At 49.8% G+C, this 18153-nt stretch overlaps 1 protein-coding gene across 2 annotated transcripts in view; it reads left to right on the top strand.

The window, feature by feature from the left end:
• The window catches only part of Abcc3 (ATP binding cassette subfamily C member 3), a 57019-nt gene that overhangs the window by 26636 nt on the left and 12230 nt on the right, over nt 1-18153 (top strand). Inside the window, exons 11-29 of one of the 2 annotated variants that reach the window (XM_021176425.2) lie at nt 1-29; nt 2139-2342; nt 2449-2595; nt 2936-3023; nt 3280-3346; nt 3567-3693; nt 3781-3957; nt 6032-6199; nt 6498-6675; nt 7836-7950; nt 8105-8252; nt 8331-8538; nt 8714-9024; nt 10354-10553; nt 10661-10787; nt 12834-12935; nt 16063-16209; nt 16332-16490; nt 17229-17395. The exon at nt 1-29 is cut by the window's left edge and continues 64 nt beyond it. In XM_021176425.2, coding sequence (XP_021032084.1) covers nt 1-29; nt 2139-2342; nt 2449-2595; nt 2936-3023; nt 3280-3346; nt 3567-3693; nt 3781-3957; nt 6032-6199; nt 6498-6675; nt 7836-7950; nt 8105-8252; nt 8331-8538; nt 8714-9024; nt 10354-10553; nt 10661-10787; nt 12834-12935; nt 16063-16209; nt 16332-16490; nt 17229-17395 — 2869 coding nt within the window. The remainder of the gene's footprint in view (nt 30-2138; nt 2343-2448; nt 2596-2935; nt 3024-3279; nt 3347-3566; nt 3694-3780; nt 3958-6031; nt 6200-6497; nt 6676-7835; nt 7951-8104; nt 8253-8330; nt 8539-8713; nt 9025-10353; nt 10554-10660; nt 10788-12833; nt 12936-16062; nt 16210-16331; nt 16491-17228; nt 17396-18153) is intronic. The other variant, XM_021176426.2, reaches the window with a different exon arrangement.

Here is an 18153-nt window from a genome sequence, read left to right on the forward strand (position 1 = left end):
CTGTGTCCATGAAGATGAAGACCTACCAGGTGGGTGAGGCATCTACTTTAGATAGTAATACCAGCTATCTGGGCTTCTCCACTCCCTCTACTGAATGGGGAAAGCCACAGCCTCTTGTACAAACCTTACCCCCCCAATCCCTATCATGGTAATGACAGTCTAATTTCACAACAGTGAGACCAAAGCCCAGAGTAACTGAGGCAGTCCAGAGACAGGTAGGGCAGTTATTCAAATGTGCTCCCACTTTATGGTGATAAGAGTTGATAACCAGGGGTTGGAGAGATGGCTCAGCAGTTAAGAGCACCGGCTGCTCTTCCAGAGGTCCTGAGTTCAATTCCCAGCAACCGCATGGTGGCTCACAACCATCTATAATGGGATCTGATGCCCTCTTCTGGTGTGCCTGAAGAAAGCAATATATATATATATATATATATATATATATATATATATATATATTTCTGACCCCAGCAAGAAGCCCCATCAGGTAGGGGCCGTGGGGTCAGAAATAAATATAAATATATATATATATATATATATATATATATATATATATATATATAAAATCTTTTTTTTTAAAGTTGATAACCAGGCAGTGAATTATCCATCTGCAAATGATTACTGGTGTCTTCAGCAGCTTTCTCTACACATAGAATAAATGACAAACCACCCGAGACCACCATCTTAGTCATTGCCCTGTTGCTGGGAAGAGACACCATGACCAAGGCAACTCTTATAAAAGAAAGCATTTAACTGGGGGCTTACGGGGCTGGTGAGATGGCTCCGTGGGTAAGAGCACCCGACTGCTCTTCCGAAGGTCCAGAGTTCAAATCCCAGCAACCACATGGTGGCTCACAACCATCCGTAATGAGATCTGGCGCCCTCTTCTGGAGTGTCTGAAGACAGCTACAGTGTACTTACATAATCCATTATCATCATGGTAGGAAGCATGGCAGCCAGCTTGGCAGACATGGTGCTAGAAAAGTAGTTGAGAGCTACATTCTCATCCAAAAGGAAAGAGACCCTGGGCTTGGCATGGGCTTTTGAAACCTCAAAGCCTACCCCACGGGACACATTTCCTCCAACAAGGCTATGCCTCCTAATCCTTCTAATCCTTTCAAACAGTGCTACTCTCTGGTGACTAAGCATTCAAACATATTAGCCTCTGGGGGTAGGGGGCTATTCTCCTTTGAACTGCCATGACCACCCTCGAGACTCCCTTGGTTCTTGCATGTCTCCATTCCTAATCCTCATGGGATGACCACACTCCAGATGTGTGTACGTCTGGGTGACTACATGGACTATTCTCCTTTCCTGGTATATTCCTCACTCTCTTTGCCTCTTTAACTCCTTCCCTTCCTTTATCTCTCAGCATAAGCATCACTTCCTTCAGAGAACTGCCTTGATTACCCCGAGGTCGTTCCCCTGCCCTCACCTGCATCCTGCTCCTTCCCTTTGGATCACAATTTTATTTCCAATTAAGTATCTATTTGGGGAAATATTTGTCGAGCAACATATAATAGCTACTTATAATAGATGAAACAGTATGAGATGGTGTGGGCCCAGTTTGTTGTGAGACAGGTGCTTCTCCATGTAGTCCTGGCACTCACTCTGTAGACCAGGCTAGCCTTAGGCTTACAGAGATCTGTCCGCCTCTGCCATCAAACTGTCAACTGTATGAGGACCAAGGTCTCCTCTCAATTGCTCCTCATGATATCCTGCATCTGGCACATGGGTTGGCACATAGCCACTCAGTAAACAAGAGCTGAGTGTATAAATCCATGTGGTTATGTCAAGCCTTAGATTAGGATCTGAGTGAACAGGAAAACAATCCCTGCCCATGGGAGCCTCACAGTCTGACTGGGAGCATTGTGTAAATAGGCAGGGAATGGGAATGGAAGTCAAGGGTCAAGAATGCTGCCTGGCAAGGTTAGTGATGGTGACACTAAACACGGAGCTGCTCTTCTGAGTCAGGGAGCACAGGGGACACAGGGATGGGGTTGGGCATTGGAGGTGGGGTGGGGAGGCATGTCAAGCAACATGTAATAGCTACAATAGATGGTCTGGTACGGGAGGTGGGAGCCCAGTGGATAGGAGGTCTGGGGAGGGGAGAGGGTGAGCCACTGTTCCTTTCCTCACAGGTAAAGCAAATGAAGTTCAAGGACTCCCGCATCAAGCTGATGAGCGAGATCCTGAACGGCATCAAAGTGCTGAAGCTGTACGCGTGGGAGCCCAGCTTCTTGGAGCAGGTGGAAGGGATCAGGCAGAGTGAGCTCCAGCTGCTCCGGAAGGGGGCCTACCTGCAGGCTGTCTCCACCTTCATCTGGGTCTGCACCCCATTTCTGGTAAGGCTCTCCACTGGCATGGAGTTCCTGTCAGTTGGTAGGCCAGCCCAGGTCTTGGAGTTCTCCGGGGAATTCCACCATGACACTCATTCTCCGTGTTACCCAGGTGACCCTGATCACCCTCGGAGTGTACGTGTGTGTGGACGAGAGCAATGTGCTGGATGCTGAGAAGGCCTTTGTGTCCCTGTCTTTGTTCAATATCTTAAAGATCCCCCTCAACATGCTGCCTCAGTTAATCAGTGGCCTGACCCAGGTACTAAGGCAAGCGGGGTGTCTGTTGGACTTAGGATATGTGGGGAGGTCAAGCAGGATTCACTTAGGGTCAACAGATAATCAAGTTGGGAGAGGGTACCAGGGAAAGCCATAAAAGTTAGTTACAGTTATGTGGGTGGTTTGGAGTCACAGGGCCTGAGTTTCTGACACAGTCTCCTTTTAGCAAACAAGACCGTCTCTTCAGGCAGACGGAGCCACGCAAGACTTGGTTATAGGAGGGGGTCCCAGAATTAGTGAGTCGGTCCTCAGGGATCCCTGCTTAGTCCCAGAAGTTGGGAACCCACAGAGCAATGGTGAGGCTAATCCACACCCTCCTGCAGGCCAGCGTGTCTCTGAAACGGATCCAGGATTTCCTGAACCAAAATGAACTTGACCCCCAATGTGTGGAAAGAAAGACCATCTCCCCAGGTCCCAACACTCTTACTCCAGGGCGATCCTGCCTCAAGCTTTCTAAGACTCCTCCTCTGACCCCCTCTCCTCCCTGAACTCTGAAGCCCCTCTGTTGATCAGTTCTTCTCCTTTACTCCTCCCCAAGGGCTCTTCATGCTCCTCCCTCTGTCGGTGTTCCAAGGATCCTCTCCCTTGCCCAAGCTCCTCCCAGACCTCCCTGACTTCTTCCAACGTCCTAGACTCACTGACCCCCTATGTATCTTGGCCCTCCTAGGCTACGCCATCACCATACACAACGGCACCTTCACCTGGGCCCAGGACCTGCCGCCCACCCTGCACAGGTAACATCGTCTTCTCTCACTCACTTGCCAGCTATCCAAAGCAGACACAGGTCAGATCAAGCATAGCCCTTTCTCTCCTTGTCGCTGGCTTTGACAGGGAATGCAAGAAGAACCTGCTCTTGCCAGGGTGGCATCGGGGAGGGAGGAGGCCTTGGGGCTGCAGAAGGAAGACTTGGATCAAACCCAAGCCCCACCCCTGACCGCTTCTTCTTGCTCCTAGCCTAAACATTCAAATCCCGAAGGGGGCGTTGGTGGCTGTGGTGGGACCTGTGGGCTGTGGGAAGTCTTCTCTGGTGTCTGCCTTACTCGGAGAGATGGAGAAGCTGGAAGGTGTGGTGTCTGTAAAGGTGAGAGGGGGAAGGTATCTAAAAAGCCATAAAGTCTGGCTAGCCTCAAGCAAACCCTAAGGTACCTTCTCCCTTTTCATTGGCCAGGGCTCTGTGGCCTACGTGCCCCAGCAGGCGTGGATCCAGAACTGCACACTTCAGGAAAATGTGCTATTTGGCCAACCCATGAACCCCAAGCGCTACCAACAGGCTCTGGAGACATGTGCCCTGCTAGCTGACCTAGCTGTGCTTCCTGGTGGGGACCAGACAGAGATTGGGGAGAAGGTACAAAACCAACTTCTCATCCCCGAGGGGCCAGCTTAGGAGGCTGCTAGCCAGAGCCCAATCTCAGATTCCCTTACTTGCTCAGGGGTTCATGTACGATCATGCCTAGCTCTGTACCAGGTACTGGGGAAACAGCTCTCTCTAAACCAGGCAGAACAACTCATGAACAGACAGGGACCACAGAATTTCCCAAGATCACGGCAAAGGTCTTTTTATGCAGGGTAGAAGAAGGGAGGAGGCAGAGGTCTATATAAGGAGAAGCATCACTTTGGAGCTGACTCTTTTTTTTTTTTTTTAAAGATTTGCTTACTTATTTAATGTATATGAGTATGCGTCTTCATGCACACCAGAAGATGGCATCAGATCCTATTACAGATGGTTGTGAGCCATCATGGGGTTGCTGGAAATTGAACTCGGGACCTCTAGAAGAGCAGCCAGTGCTCTTAACCTCTGAGCCATCTCTCCAGCCCCTTGAGAGGACTCTTAATGGCTGAGAAAGAGGAACCCATCATTCACTGATTCATCCACTAGGTTTTTATTAAGCATCTACTATAGGCCAGGGACTATTATGTGGTGGTGAATGTACCAGGATAAAAATCTCGGCTTTTATACATCCTACATTCTAATAGAGGAGAGAAAGTCAATAAGCAAGATAAGCCAAATATGTACTAGATAATCCTAAAGAGGGGAGATTAAAGCAGTTAGGAATAAGTGCTGGGCTATTTGGTTGGTGATGTTTCTTACTGAGAAATAGAAACCTAAACAGGAGGAACACGGAGCCCTGGCTATCTAGGGATCTGGTCTGGAGTCATCTCAGGTGGAGAGGACTGAGAGTTCAAAGCCTCGGGCAGGTATGTGTGACTGGCATTAGCCCAAGGAGGAGATCCGCTTGGTTGGAGCAGAGTGATCCAGGGATCAGGAGGGGAGGCGAGAGGGGAAGAGAGAGGTCGTCAGGCAGCTGGGACATTCAGAACCCTGCAGGCTGTTTGAAGACTGTAGGGTTTACCTAGAGTGGTAGAAGGCCCTAGAAGCAGTGGGTGGTCATTTGCTGCACTTTAAGTGGCCCTGCTTGTCTTGGAACGTACTCTGTAGACCAGGCTGGCCTTGAATTCTCAGAGACCTGCCTGCCCTTGCCTCCCGAGTGCTGGGATAAAAGGCATACAGCACAATGCCTGGTTTAATTAGGGTCTTTAAATTGTAAAACATGGAACCCAGGTGGAAGTTTTGAGGGGTGGGGGTGGTGTCTTTTATTATATGAATTTGTGGGAAAGATGTATGAACAAGTGCTTCAGCATGCGTTTGGAGTTCATTTTCTCCTTCTACTTTTGGGTACTGGAAATTGAACTCAGGTCCTCACAGTCTTGGCGGCAAGCACCTTTTTCTCTGTTGAGCTCCTTTGCCATCACTTGTTTTTATTTTTGTATTTCCTTTCAAAGAGTTCCGCTAAAGGTCTCCTAACATTAAGTGTATCCACCTTAACGATCATTTCCGTGCCCGATTCAGTCCCCGTTGTGTACGTTCACAATGTTACGCAATACTTGGTGGAACCCGGTCATTCCAATGTCACTCAGACCTTGTTGCCTTGTCACTGTTTATTGGACAGCTCCCAATCCCTCCTTCCTCTCCAGACCGCTGGCAACTATCACTTTGTTTTTCAGAATCTGGCTCCCCTAGACATCACTGAGAGGGCAGTTGCATTGTATTTGCCTTTCTGTGTCCGGTTCACTCCAGTTGGTATAATGATCTCAGAGTTCATCCCTGCTGTAGCATGTGCCAGCGTTTCTTTCCTTCTGGGGCTAAATAATATTCTAGTCTATGGGTAGACCACCTGTTGTTTGCCCATTCATCTGTCATGAACACTAGCATTGGGCAGGGAAGCCAGCTGGGCAGGGTGCTGTCTGGGCTCATCTGCCCCAGAGGATTCTAAGGGCCAACGCCAGTTCCTCTGAGGGCTACAGCTTTGTATAGGCTACAAATTTATGGAGACCGAGTGTCCCGTGAACAACAGATACAGGTGTGTGCCTTGCTGAGTGATGATAAATAGGCTCTGTCTCCCACCTTCTCTTCTCTGTAGGGCATTAACCTATCTGGAGGCCAGCGCCAACGGGTGAGTTTGGCCCGAGCTGTTTATAGTGATGCCAACATTTTTTTGCTGGATGACCCACTGTCGGCTGTGGACTCTCATGTGGCTAAGCATATCTTCGACCAAGTGATTGGACCAGAAGGTGTGCTGGCAGGCAAGGTAAGGACACAGGAAGCTAGAAGCAAGGATGAGATCTGGTCCTGGAAGAGAACAGACGGAAAGCTAAATTTAGGGGGTGGGGAAGACCTGGAGATGTAGGAACCCGAGAAGCAGGGTATGATCGGGGGGATCCCATAGGGACGCACACCCCAGAGATGCTGAGTAGGCTCTGGCTGAGGTGGTTTAAGTTGTGGATATGCCTGGCCTATGACTCCTCATGCTTACCCCATGGCTCTGTGTCAATGCTTGGGGTATGCCCAAGGATGCTGTCTCTTAGAGCCTGCTGCCTTCTCCACAGACTCGGGTGCTGGTAACTCATGGCATCAGCTTCCTGCCCCAGACGGACTTTATCATTGTGCTTGCTGGTGGACAGGTGTCTGAGATGGGCCACTACTCGGCCCTCCTGCAGCATGATGGCTCCTTTGCCAACTTCCTCCGAAACTACGCACCAGATGAAGGCCAGGAGGACCATGAAGGTGGCCAAAAATTAGTACCCACCATCCCTGACCTTCCCAACCCTTATCCTCTCCCATCATCTCCATCATCTACCTCATCTGGGGTTTCCAAGTACCCCTGGACTGTCCTAGTGTGGTACTGGGGACCTTGTCCTGGGAAACTGGAGCCATATGTGTGACAGGTGAATGGGATGCTCTCAGATCTTACCTTCTGCCTTCCAACTGTAGGATACATTAGCAGCAAGGGCCTCAGAGTCTATTTTCCCATGTGTTAAAAGGACACACAAAGCCGGGCAGTGGTGGTGCACGCCTTTAATCTGAGCACTTGGGAGGCAGAGACAGGTGGATTCTGAGTTCAAAGCCAGCCTGGTCTACAAACTGAGTTCCAGGACAGCCAGGGCTATACAGAGAAACCCTGTCTCGAAAAAAAAAAAATTTAAAAAAAGGACACACAAGCTCAGACCCAGAATATATACTGAAGCTGTCTTATGATTGAATTATGTTGCAATTGTATAAATACTTGCAAAATCACTTATTTATCAACAGGAGTTGTAGAATAATTACTATGACCTGGAACTATTTTAGCTAGTAGACTAACAAAAAGCCTCTCTCATCACGAAGCCCCAAGGCAGTGTCTGAGCTCCCCAAAGGCACCACTCCCCTCTGGATTGCCTAGGCAGAACGCCCTACCTCCACCCTCTGAGCCAGCTCTCAGGCCTTCTCTTGGTCCCTGCATGAGCCAACCTGCATGAGCAGTCCCCAAGTGCCGTGCCCTTCGATAAGCCAAGGACACACATCCTTTCCTTAATCCTGTGACTGGTGGTGCCCATGAGCTATCTATCAGTGATTATTACTCTTTGACTATGCCTGCCTGAGGTCCTGCTGCCATCAAGAGAATAGGATTTAAGGTCAGCCAGACTCACTTCAGAGCCTAAGTTTTCAGGCTATTGAGCCCCCTTCTCTACGGTTGGCAAAGGAAAGGGTTTTTTGTTTGTGTTTTTGTTTTTAGTTATTGTTGTTTTGTTTTGTTTGCATTGCCTAGACCCATTTCCTTCTAGCTAGTCTTTCAAACCCTCTCCTGCTCCCTGCTCGTCCATCCAGATCTCCCACCAGCACGGAGAACAGGCTCTCAAGGGCTGCCCAAAGGAGCAGATAACCTCTGGGCTTTTCCTTTCCTGCAGCAGCCTTGCAAAATGCAAATGAGGAGGTACTCCTGCTCGAAGACACACTCAGCACCCACACAGACCTGACGGACAATGAGCCAGCCATCTACGAGGTCCGCAAGCAGTTCATGAGGTAGATTCCCAAGAGTTCTCAAGTCCCCAGCAGGCGACATCAGGGCCCCCATGCACCGGCACGGAGGCCACAAGTGGACATTCTCTCCCTGTTACACATGTCCTGGGAGGGTGTCTGTAGTCTCCTGCCTGGGTCTGACCATTTGCCTCCACAGAGAGATGAGCTCCTTGTCCTCTGAAGGGGAGGGCCAGAACCGGACTGTGCCCAAGAGACACACAAATTCACTGGAGAAGGAGGTGCTGGTGACAAAGACTAAGGAGACTGGCGCATTAATCAAAGAGGAGACAGCAGAGACAGGCAATGTAAGCAGGGTGGACATGGCCTGGGGTAGATGATTAGGTTCCCTGGGATCATGAAGATGGTGTGGCCACTCCTTACAGGTGAAACTGAGCGTGTACTGGGATTATGCCAAGTCTATGGGACTCTGTACCACGCTATCTATCTGCCTCCTGTATGGTGGCCAAAGCGCAGCTGCTATCGGAGCCAACGTGTGGCTCAGCGACTGGAGCAATGATGCGGAGGGACATGGCCAGCAGAACAACACCTCCCTAAGGCTCGGTGTCTATGCCGCCCTAGGGATACTGCAAGGTGAACACATTGGCGTGTGCCTCCCTTCCTCTCCTCTGCCTGCTCACCAAGCCACAAAATCATACCCCTGTCTCAGAACCTCCATAACTCCCCCGGGCCATCTCCGTCTCCTTCTTCCCATCTGTCCCAGCTTCCTCCCCTGGGGTGAGTGACTCGATCTGTCTCTCCCAATCAGGGCTCCTGGTCATGCTGTCAGCTTTCACCATGGTGGTAGGCGCGATCCAGGCTGCCCGCCTGCTGCATGAAGCTCTGTTGCACAACAAGATTCGTTCCCCTCAGTCCTTCTTTGACACCACGCCCTCGGGCCGCATCCTCAACCGTTTCTCCAAGGACATATACGTCATCGACGAGGTTCTGGCCCCCACCATCCTCATGCTGTTCAATTCCTTCTTCACATCCATCTCCACCATTGTGGTCATTGTGGCCAGCACGCCACTCTTCATGGTGGTTGTCTTGCCCCTGGCTGTGCTCTATGGCTTTGTACAGGTATCAGCGTGGATGGGCAGGGTGCTGGAGCCAGTGGGGCAGGGAATGTGGTGGTGGTGGGACCAGGGAGTGTTGGGGGAGCCTCTGGTGTGGGCCAGGCACTTTTGTAGTTGTCCCTGGATTGGATCAGGGACTGTAGTCAGTCCTTAAAATTCACTTAGCTAGTTTGAAAAATAGGCTCTTAGCATCTACTTCATATGATTAATGTGAGGATGAAAGGTGTATTCAAAAACTGGCAGCCCTGGGGCTTTTTTCGATGGGCTGTGCCTTATTTTATTTATTTATGTGTGGGATATGTATGGAGGGGGGATGTGTATGCACATTCATATCTGTGTGCATGCATAAGTGTGTGTGTGTTTGTGGAGGCCAGAGATCAATGTCAGGTGTCTTCCTCAATCATGTCCCACTTTATTTTCTGAGACAGAGTTCCATCTATCCAGCTAGGCTGAGTGCCCAATGACCTTCAAGGATCTGCCTGTGCCAGCCTCCCCGGGGCTGGGGTTACAGTGTGCACTACCATGCCTGGATTTTTATTGTGGGTGTTGGGGAATTCTTAATTTAGGTCTCCATGCTTGTGTGACATACACTCTACTAAATGAGCTTTCTCTAGGTCTCCTATAGCTATCAGTATTATTTGAGTTAATCACTGTAAAAGGTTTGGGAGACCCTGTCCTTTGGATGCATACTACTAACATGTATATGTGTCACCTGAGTTGCTCAGAGACAGCCTGTGCTCGCTGGGGTCTTTCTCTTGAGGAGGTGATTATTTCCTACAAGAAGCTGGAAGTACAGCCCCTGGGTAGAGTTCTCTGTATACCCATCCTGTGCGGGCCTGGCTGTCTTGGGACCCACAGAATACAGACTGGAGATATAAATCCCACCATGGTTTTGTGGGATTAACCCTTAAACAACTAGTTTGGGTAAGAGGGACATTTTCAGGGGGAAAAAATACAAAATATTTCTTTGCAAAGTCATTTGAATATGATCATATTATCTAGGATCTTTAAGTAGAACAAGACATCTCACTGCCTTGGAGGTTAAACAAGATAGTATCATGGGCTGTAAAAGATGAGGAGACAGGGGGGCATAGGGAATCAGAGAGAGCTTCGTGGAAGAGGTGGCCTGGCTGACTAGGCAAAGTTGATCAGAGGGGAAGTGAATAATGTCTGTCTGGAATCTGTTCTCCAAGGAAGTGTAGGAAAAGCGAGCAAGGCTCGTGGGAAGACAGGGCCAGGAGGAGGAAGCACAGGAGACTGTTTGGAGGACATGCAAGGCTGAGTTTGGCTGGATGGCATTCCTAACTGGAGTTCTCTTCCTATCCCTGGCCAGCGCTTCTATGTGGCCACATCACGGCAGCTCAAGCGGCTGGAATCCATCAGCCGCTCGCCCATCTTCTCCCACTTTTCGGAGACAGTAACGGGCACCAGTGTCATTCGGGCCTATGGACGAATCCAAGACTTCAAGGTCCTCAGTGACACTAAGGTGGACAACAACCAGAAAAGCAGCTACCCCTACATTGCCTCCAACAGGTCCGGAGCCCTCCTTTCCTCTACAGGTGCCCACGGGTGCTGTTTGGTTCTGGGCGGGCTCTGGCACTCCCTGTCCTTGTTCATTTCCTCCCACTTGGTCCCTACAGATGGCTGGGTGTCCACGTGGAGTTTGTGGGGAACTGCGTGGTGCTCTTTGCCGCATTGTTTGCAGTGATCGGGAGAAACAGCTTGAATCCAGGGCTTGTGGGTCTTTCTGTGTCCTATGCCTTACAGGTAAGGCAGGGCCTGGAACTCTAGACAGGGCTACCACTGAGGCAGAGGCTCACCAGCATTGGCTGAGTATCCTCCTCTGCTCTACAGGGAGATCAGCCCAGCTGGGTTCTCAAAGGCCTGGATCTCTCAGCCAGGGAGTGTGATACAGGCTGCGGAGGTCTTCCTGGCAGGAAAAAGAAAGGGTGGCAAGAAGCAAGGGGATGTAGTTCATTGGTAGAACATTTGCCTAGCATGTGCAAGGCCCTAGGTTCAAACCCAAGTACAAGAAGGAAGGAAGGAAGGAAGGAAGGAAGGAAGGGAGGGAGGGAGGGAGGGAGGGAGGGAGGGAGGGAGGGAGGGAGGGAGGGAGGGAGGGAGGGATTGGAAGAGGGAATGAGGGAGAGAGGGAGGGAAGGTACCCAGACCTTTTAGGAATTTCCCTGTCTGAGATCTTGAAGAAATGATCTTGGAGCATGGTCCAAACAGAACTGTCATGTCTGGACGAGATGTGGGTCAACCTGACTGAGATGTGGACAGAGGATGCATGTGGCCAGACTACATGATGTGGTGTATGCCTTCAGGGAAGCTACAGCCAGTTCTTTATGTCCTTGCCCTCTTCACTGAAGCATCAACCAACTGCAGACAGAACTCTGCCACCCCAGAAGGCTGGGAATGATGGTGCGTGCCTGGAATCCTGGCACTGGGGAAGAAGCCGAGGCAGAAGGATTACTGTGAATTCAGTGCCAATTTGGCCCACAGAGTGAGACCCTTTCTCAAAACAAAACAAAAACCCCTCCCAAAACAATCTGCAAAAAAAATTCCAAAAGCTTATTTAAAACAAACAAACAAGAGCCGGGCGTGGTGGCGCACGCCTTTAATCCCAGCACTCGGGAGGCAGAGGCAGGCGGATTTCTGAGTTCAAGGCCAGCCTGGTCTACAAAGTGAGTGCCAGGACAGCCAGGGCTACACAGAGAAACCCTGTCTCGAAAAACCAAAAAAAAAAAACAAAAAAACAAACAAACAAACAAACAAACAAACAAACAAAAAAACCCCACAAAATCAGAATACAAAAACCAAGATGACTTCACTGTGCCTCTAAACACATGCAAAGGAGGTGACAGGAAGGCACCTTAAGAGGGCATTTACAGCATCAGGAGGCTGTGAGTGGCTCTCATGTGAATCATAAGCAATTTTATGTGAAGGGATGAGACATACGTGGATTTAGGTATATTCCAGGGTCCCAGAACCAATACCCTGTGGATGTGGAGGAATAAGGGATGACGGTAAACAGATCAGGTGACCAGAGCCTGAAATTGGAGGTCACCCTGACACCAGCCTGTATGGTCAAAGAGTTATACAACCTGCAAATGGGATTTTTGTAAAGCAAATCACATCGTCGAGGTCTCAGGTGGCTCGGATCTAAATGCATCGGTAAACAGAACCGAAACTGACAGGCCCTTCTGCTCCAACCTTACTGTGCATGTGACTCATCTGGAGATCTTGTTAAAATGTTCATTCTTGTTCAAGAGGTTCAGTTCTGAGCCCCAGCTTGGATTCCGCATTTCTGTCAAGGTTTCTTGGTAACACAGGACAGTCCTTGGACTGGCCACACTGACATATTCTGGGAGCATGTTCTGAATGAAGAGTCTCAGAGCTACTGACTCACACACGGCGTTTTGACAGGATGCTCAGAGAAGACTAATACATATTAACGTTTGAGAAGCACAGAGAGAGACTGTCCTCCACCAAGTCTGCATTGTCACCGCCTGAGGCACAGTCGTGATTAGACGCCCAGTCAGCATACACTTGTAGGTCTTAGATGGAATGGGATTCCACTGATCAAGAAATAAAGTCACTAGCAGGGTATGGTGTCCCAACATTCGGAAGGTAGAACAGACACATTCTTGATTTTGAGGCCAGCCTGGTCTACAGAGTAAATTCCAGGACAGCCAGGGCTACACAGAGAAATCCTGTCTCAAAAAACCAAAAACAGAAGGAAAATGGAAGGGAAGAAAAAGAGAAAAAGCCAGTGCTGGGCTCCTCCCATAACACAGTTCCTCTGTTCAGGTGACCATGGCTTTGAATTGGATGATACGAATGATATCCGACTTGGAGTCTAATATCATAGCCGTGGAGAGAGTCAAGGAGTACTCTAACACCGAGACTGAGGTGAGTTCCAAGAGGAGCCCTGCAGCAGAGTACCTGGTTGACCGGAGGAAGGATGCTTGTGACCTGTAATCACTGTATTTCAAGGCTAGCTGTTTAAGGGGCATCCATCCATCCATCCATCCATCCATCCATCTCACAGAGTATCAGGCTGTGGTTGGTGTTAGGTGTAGAGGGCTCAGAGTTAAACAAGAGATTTTGAGCCAGGGGTAGGCACAGGCATATAGATGCAAGGCTCTGGGGCTATGTACAGGGCAGCTAGGGGAGGTGGTTTAGCTATGATATCCCGGAGTAAATGACAATCAGAGGATGTGCAAGTTTTGACAGATGAGGTGAAGTAGGGGTGGGGCTGGGAAAGGGAGTATTCTAGCCAAAGAGGCCAGCCAAAGAAACAGAGGCACCATAGTGAGCCCTGTTCTAGGGAAAAAGAATTGTTCTCTCCTAGGTAGGTATAGATTTTTCTCCAAAGAGGTCATAGTTCAGACTTTTTCAGGCCAGAAGCTGCACCATCCCTAAGCTCTGAGTGTCAAGTGGCCCAATTTTTTTTTTTAAAGATTTATTTATTTATTATATGTAAGTACACTGTAGCTGTCTTCAGACACTCCAGAAGAGGGCGCCAGGTCTTGTTGCGGATGGTTGTGAGCCACCATGTGGTTGCTGGGATTTGAACTCTGGACCTTTGGAGGAGCAGTCGGGTGCTCTTACCCACTGAGCCATCTCACCAGCCCAAGTGGCCCAATTTTTGACCCCCAATTGTGTGGTCCACGCTCACTCACAGTAGTCTGCCTTGTATGAGACTCCAGTGCTCTGATCTCCCTTTGTTTCCCATCAGCTCCATCCTTTTCACCTCCCGTAGGCTAGATTGTATCTAAGCTCCACCAGGGGATGCTTTCAACCCATTCCCACCCTGACTACAGAACCCCACCTCACCTGAGCCCACCAGTCCACATCATACCTGCCCAGGGCAGGTAACATGTAGCTGGTGAACAAAATCACCATTGTTCCTTCAAGTTCCTAACCACCCTCTTCCTGTGGTATCCCTGCTTCACACCCCAAGGAGTATGTGCTCCTATTTTCTTTCTTTCTTTCTTTCTTTCTTTCTTTCTTTCTTTCTTTCTTTCTTTCTTTCTTTCTTTCTTTCTTTCTTTCTTAAATCTCCTTAAGATTTATTTTATGAGCCGGGCGTGGTGGCGCATGCCTTTAATCCCAGCACTCGGGAGGCAGAGGCAGTCGGATTTCTGAGTTCGAGGCCAGCCTGGTCTACAAAGTGAGTTCCAGGACAGCCAGGGCTACACAAAGAAACCTTGTCTCGAAAAACCGAAAAAAAGAAAAGATTTATTTTATGTATGTGAGTACACTGTTGCTGTCTTCAGACACACCCAGAAGAGGGCATCGGATCCCATTACAGATGGTTGTGAGCCACCATGTGGTTGCTGGGAATTGAACTCTCGAAGAGTAGTCAGTGCTCTTAACCAGTGAGCCAATCTCTCCAACCCCATGAATTAATTTATACCTGTGATCTACGTATGTTCTACCCCCTTCTTATCCTAGTTTTGCCTGCTGCAGCCTACTTTCTAGGAAAACAACTCGCTCACACCCTACCTGCCTCCATTCTAAGAGACCTTGGCTCTCTTTCAAGAACCCTTATTCTGATTCAACATCAGCTACATCCAAATGAAACCACACATTCTTCCACTTGGGATCGTCCGTGATCCAGGACCTGGGTCTGTTGGTAGACCTTTACTGACATCCACCCACCCCCATTTCTAACCTGGTCTCCATGATAGCTTTACCTTCCCCCAGCATACACCTGATTCCTGAGATATCCATGTCTCTCTGTCCTGTGCATGCACACAACTAGTTGCTTTATTCCAAATGCGGCTGCTCTCAGTCCTGATGTCCATTTCTGCCTTTAGCATCTCCTGGAGAAAGCTATCTTCATGAGCCGCTGTTGTTGGTTCTGCTGTTCCCTAGTCCCTCCCCCTCCTTTCACCTCCCTCCCCCTTCCCCACTCTCCTTTCTTTCTTCCTTCCCCCCTTTCCTTCTACTCCCTTCTCCCCATCCCCATCCCCCCCACTATCTCCTCCCTCTTCTCCTCTTCCTCTTTTTCTTCTTTCCCAATGCTGACATGGGAACCCAGGACCTCACAGATGCCAGGCAAGCATTCTGCCACTGAGCTACATCCCTAGCCCTTGGGTTTTTGGAGACAGTCTTGCTATTTAGTGCAAAGCCACAATCCTACTCCCGTCTCCTGGGGATTGTCATTCCAGGTGTGTGCCACTGTGCCCAGATCCCTCTGGAGCTTTTGTTGCCTACTGTCTGGCTTCCCTGTCCGGAAACAAGGTTGGCTCCTTGGGTGTGCAGCCTGAGCCACACTCACACAGGTTCCCATTCTTGGAAGGGCCCCCCACACACCAAGCCCTGTGTTCTATCCCTAACGCTAAATAACCCTGGTGTGTTGCCTCAAGGCTATCATCCTGGCACTTGGGAGGTAACAGAGTACCTGTCCCTGCCTGCAGATCACAAACAGCAAAGGCTATTCCTGTTAGTCATGTGTGTGCTTCCTCCAGATAGCCACCTGCCTTGTTCCTCAACTCTTCAGGTTACCTCTAGCATTTCTGAATAATGCATTGAATAGCAACCTCAAATTCTTCTGGGCCCAAGAACTCACTTGTTTCACTATAGACTTGCTTATGTATGGATCAAATATGCTCCTGTGCAGGCTGGAACGAAAGCCTTCCAGAGCAAGAGTGCTGTCTCACTGGTGACACTTAGGAATAAAGAATAAATAAATATGACAAAAGGAGGCGCTAATGCAGGCAGGGAGAGACCCTCAGATCGGCAGGGGCAGGACTGCCTGATTTTGGAGAAGCACTTGAGGGAGCGACATCAAAGGGTGTGGCCCAGTGACAACATGCTTGCCTGGCACAAGGAGACCCTGAGTTTCTTCTATGAAAAAAAGTCAAAGGATGTAATGATTCATTGAACCACAGGGTGCCAGGTCTCCACCCAAGGGACCATGGTGAGCGAGGGTTGAATGTGTCTCGAAAGAGGTGAGGCTGAACAGTGCGGGAGGGCTTGGATGCTATCACATGGATGAGAACAGGAGAATCCAATTGTCTCCCTCTAGGCCCCCTGGGTGGTGGAGAGCAACCGCACCCCAGAAGGTTGGCCCACGCAAGGAATGGTGGAGTTCAGGAACTATTCAGTGCGGTACCGGCCTGACCTTGAGTTGGTGCTGAAGAACGTGACTGTGCTTGTGCAGGGTGGGGAGAAGGTACTTGTACCTGGGGACATTGCCACAGCCCTTGTTGGGAAGACCGGGATATCTATTGGCTACTGATGGAAACCTGGAAGTGCCACTGACAGCCCTTCCCATGCCCCACCCATGCCCCACAGGTAGGCATTGTGGGCCGCACTGGGGCTGGCAAATCTTCCATGACTCTTTGCCTGTTCCGAATCCTGGAGGCTGCAGAGGGTGAGATCTTCATTGATGGGCTCAACGTGGCACACATTGGCCTCCACGACCTGCGTTCTCAGCTCACCATCATCCCTCAGGTAGAAGCCTGCTGAGCCCGGTGTGTCCCTGTCTGTCTATCTCGCCCCCACGTGCCCTCCCACCCCCACCCCCACCCCCCTTACCCCACCCCACCCCTTCTGCCAACTCCCTCTGTCCTGTCCTCAGTCCTGCCCCCCTCACACCCCCTCCCCGCAAAAAAAACAAAAAAACAAAAACAAAAAAAAAAAACAGGAACTTAAGAACTCGGCCTTGGGACCTGGTTGGGAGAGGCCTCCGAAGCAGGGAGCACAGACAACTTAAGAGCCCCCAGGCATAAATCTGGAAGGACAGAAACCTTGGCCAGTCAGGATTGCCCTTGGGCTCCTGGGCTAGCAACTGAGAAGGGCCACAGGCTCCTCCCAAGCACAGCAACGCTGAGGTGTCCTGTCTTTCTCTCCCAGTTGCCCAGTTCCAAACAGTACAGCCTTTTCTGGCTCCTTGGTGTGGGGTTTTTTTGGTTGTTTTTTTTTTTTTTTTTTTTTTTTTTTTCTGCTGAATAGACACTTCAGACAGATTAGTGGCCCTGGTTCCTGCTTCAGCAGGGGACTTAGCAACTGGCCAAGCTGAGGTTTATCACTCCCCCACAGACAGTTTTTTATCACCCTGGTAAAGTCCTCCTTCTGGAGAACGGAGGACAGAGCAGAGAGCCGCTGCTCCAGTTGCTTTTCTTCTTCACGGTCCTGGAACCCCTTAGAGGCTCTAAGCCCCATCTCTCTCTGATCTTCTTATGTCTCCAGGACCCCATCCTGTTCTCGGGTACCCTGCGTATGAACCTAGATCCCTTTGGCCGCTACTCGGAGGAGGACATCTGGAGGGCCCTGGAGCTATCCCACCTGAACACGTTTGTGAGCAGCCAGCCAGCAGGCCTGGATTTCCAGTGCGCTGAGGGTGGGGATAATCTCAGGTACGCATGCGAGTGGACATGTCACACATGCTGCCCCACACTAGGGACCCCGTGGGTGCTGGAGAGAAACCAGAATACCACTGATCCATACAGCATGCACCTCAGCCAAACTTGCACAGGGGGGTTGTTTTGTATAAAACATATTCTCACAAGCCTCACTTTGTAGTTTAAGAAACAAACTCAGAGACATCACGGGTTTAGCCTAAGTTGCACAGCTGAGAGAAGGCATGCCTGGGATTTGAACCAGCTCTGGCTCTCATCTAATTTGACCCCAGTGGCATTCAGACAAAACAAATCCCACCCTTGCTGGAATCTTCTGGGCTCCAGGGTCCTGTACCCACGGAGTAAGTGAGAGGAAGGCCGTGCTGCTCTAGAAAGATAAAGCTATCTGCCAGGATGGAGGCGGCCAGCTCAGGAATGTACAAAGTGGGCACCCTCTGCATTTCCTGTGATCCACTACCCCCAGTCTCAGGTTCCATGGCCCTGTGTGTTCCTCAGAGCTGTGTGTTCCAGGATCGGTAGTCTGTTCTTACTGAGTTTAAAGTCTCAAGATACCTAGGTTTTCTTTTGTATTTTGTTTGAGTTTCTTCATTTCTGGTGCTAGATTCACAACTCCTTGGCAAGCTCTTTACTGCTAAGCCATATTTCTAGCTCTTGCTGTGTGATTTGGGGCACGTTGCTTAGCCATTCTGTCTCTTTTACGTTCACTATAAGATAGGGATGATAATAATCTATGTCTGCTCGCATTGCACTCCCTG

The sequence above is a fragment of the Mus caroli genome, unplaced genomic scaffold (assembly GCF_978045245.1).
Source record: "Mus caroli unplaced genomic scaffold, Mus_caroli_1 scaffold_13, whole genome shotgun sequence".
Classification (NCBI taxonomy): Eukaryota; Metazoa; Chordata; class Mammalia; order Rodentia; family Muridae; genus Mus; species Mus caroli.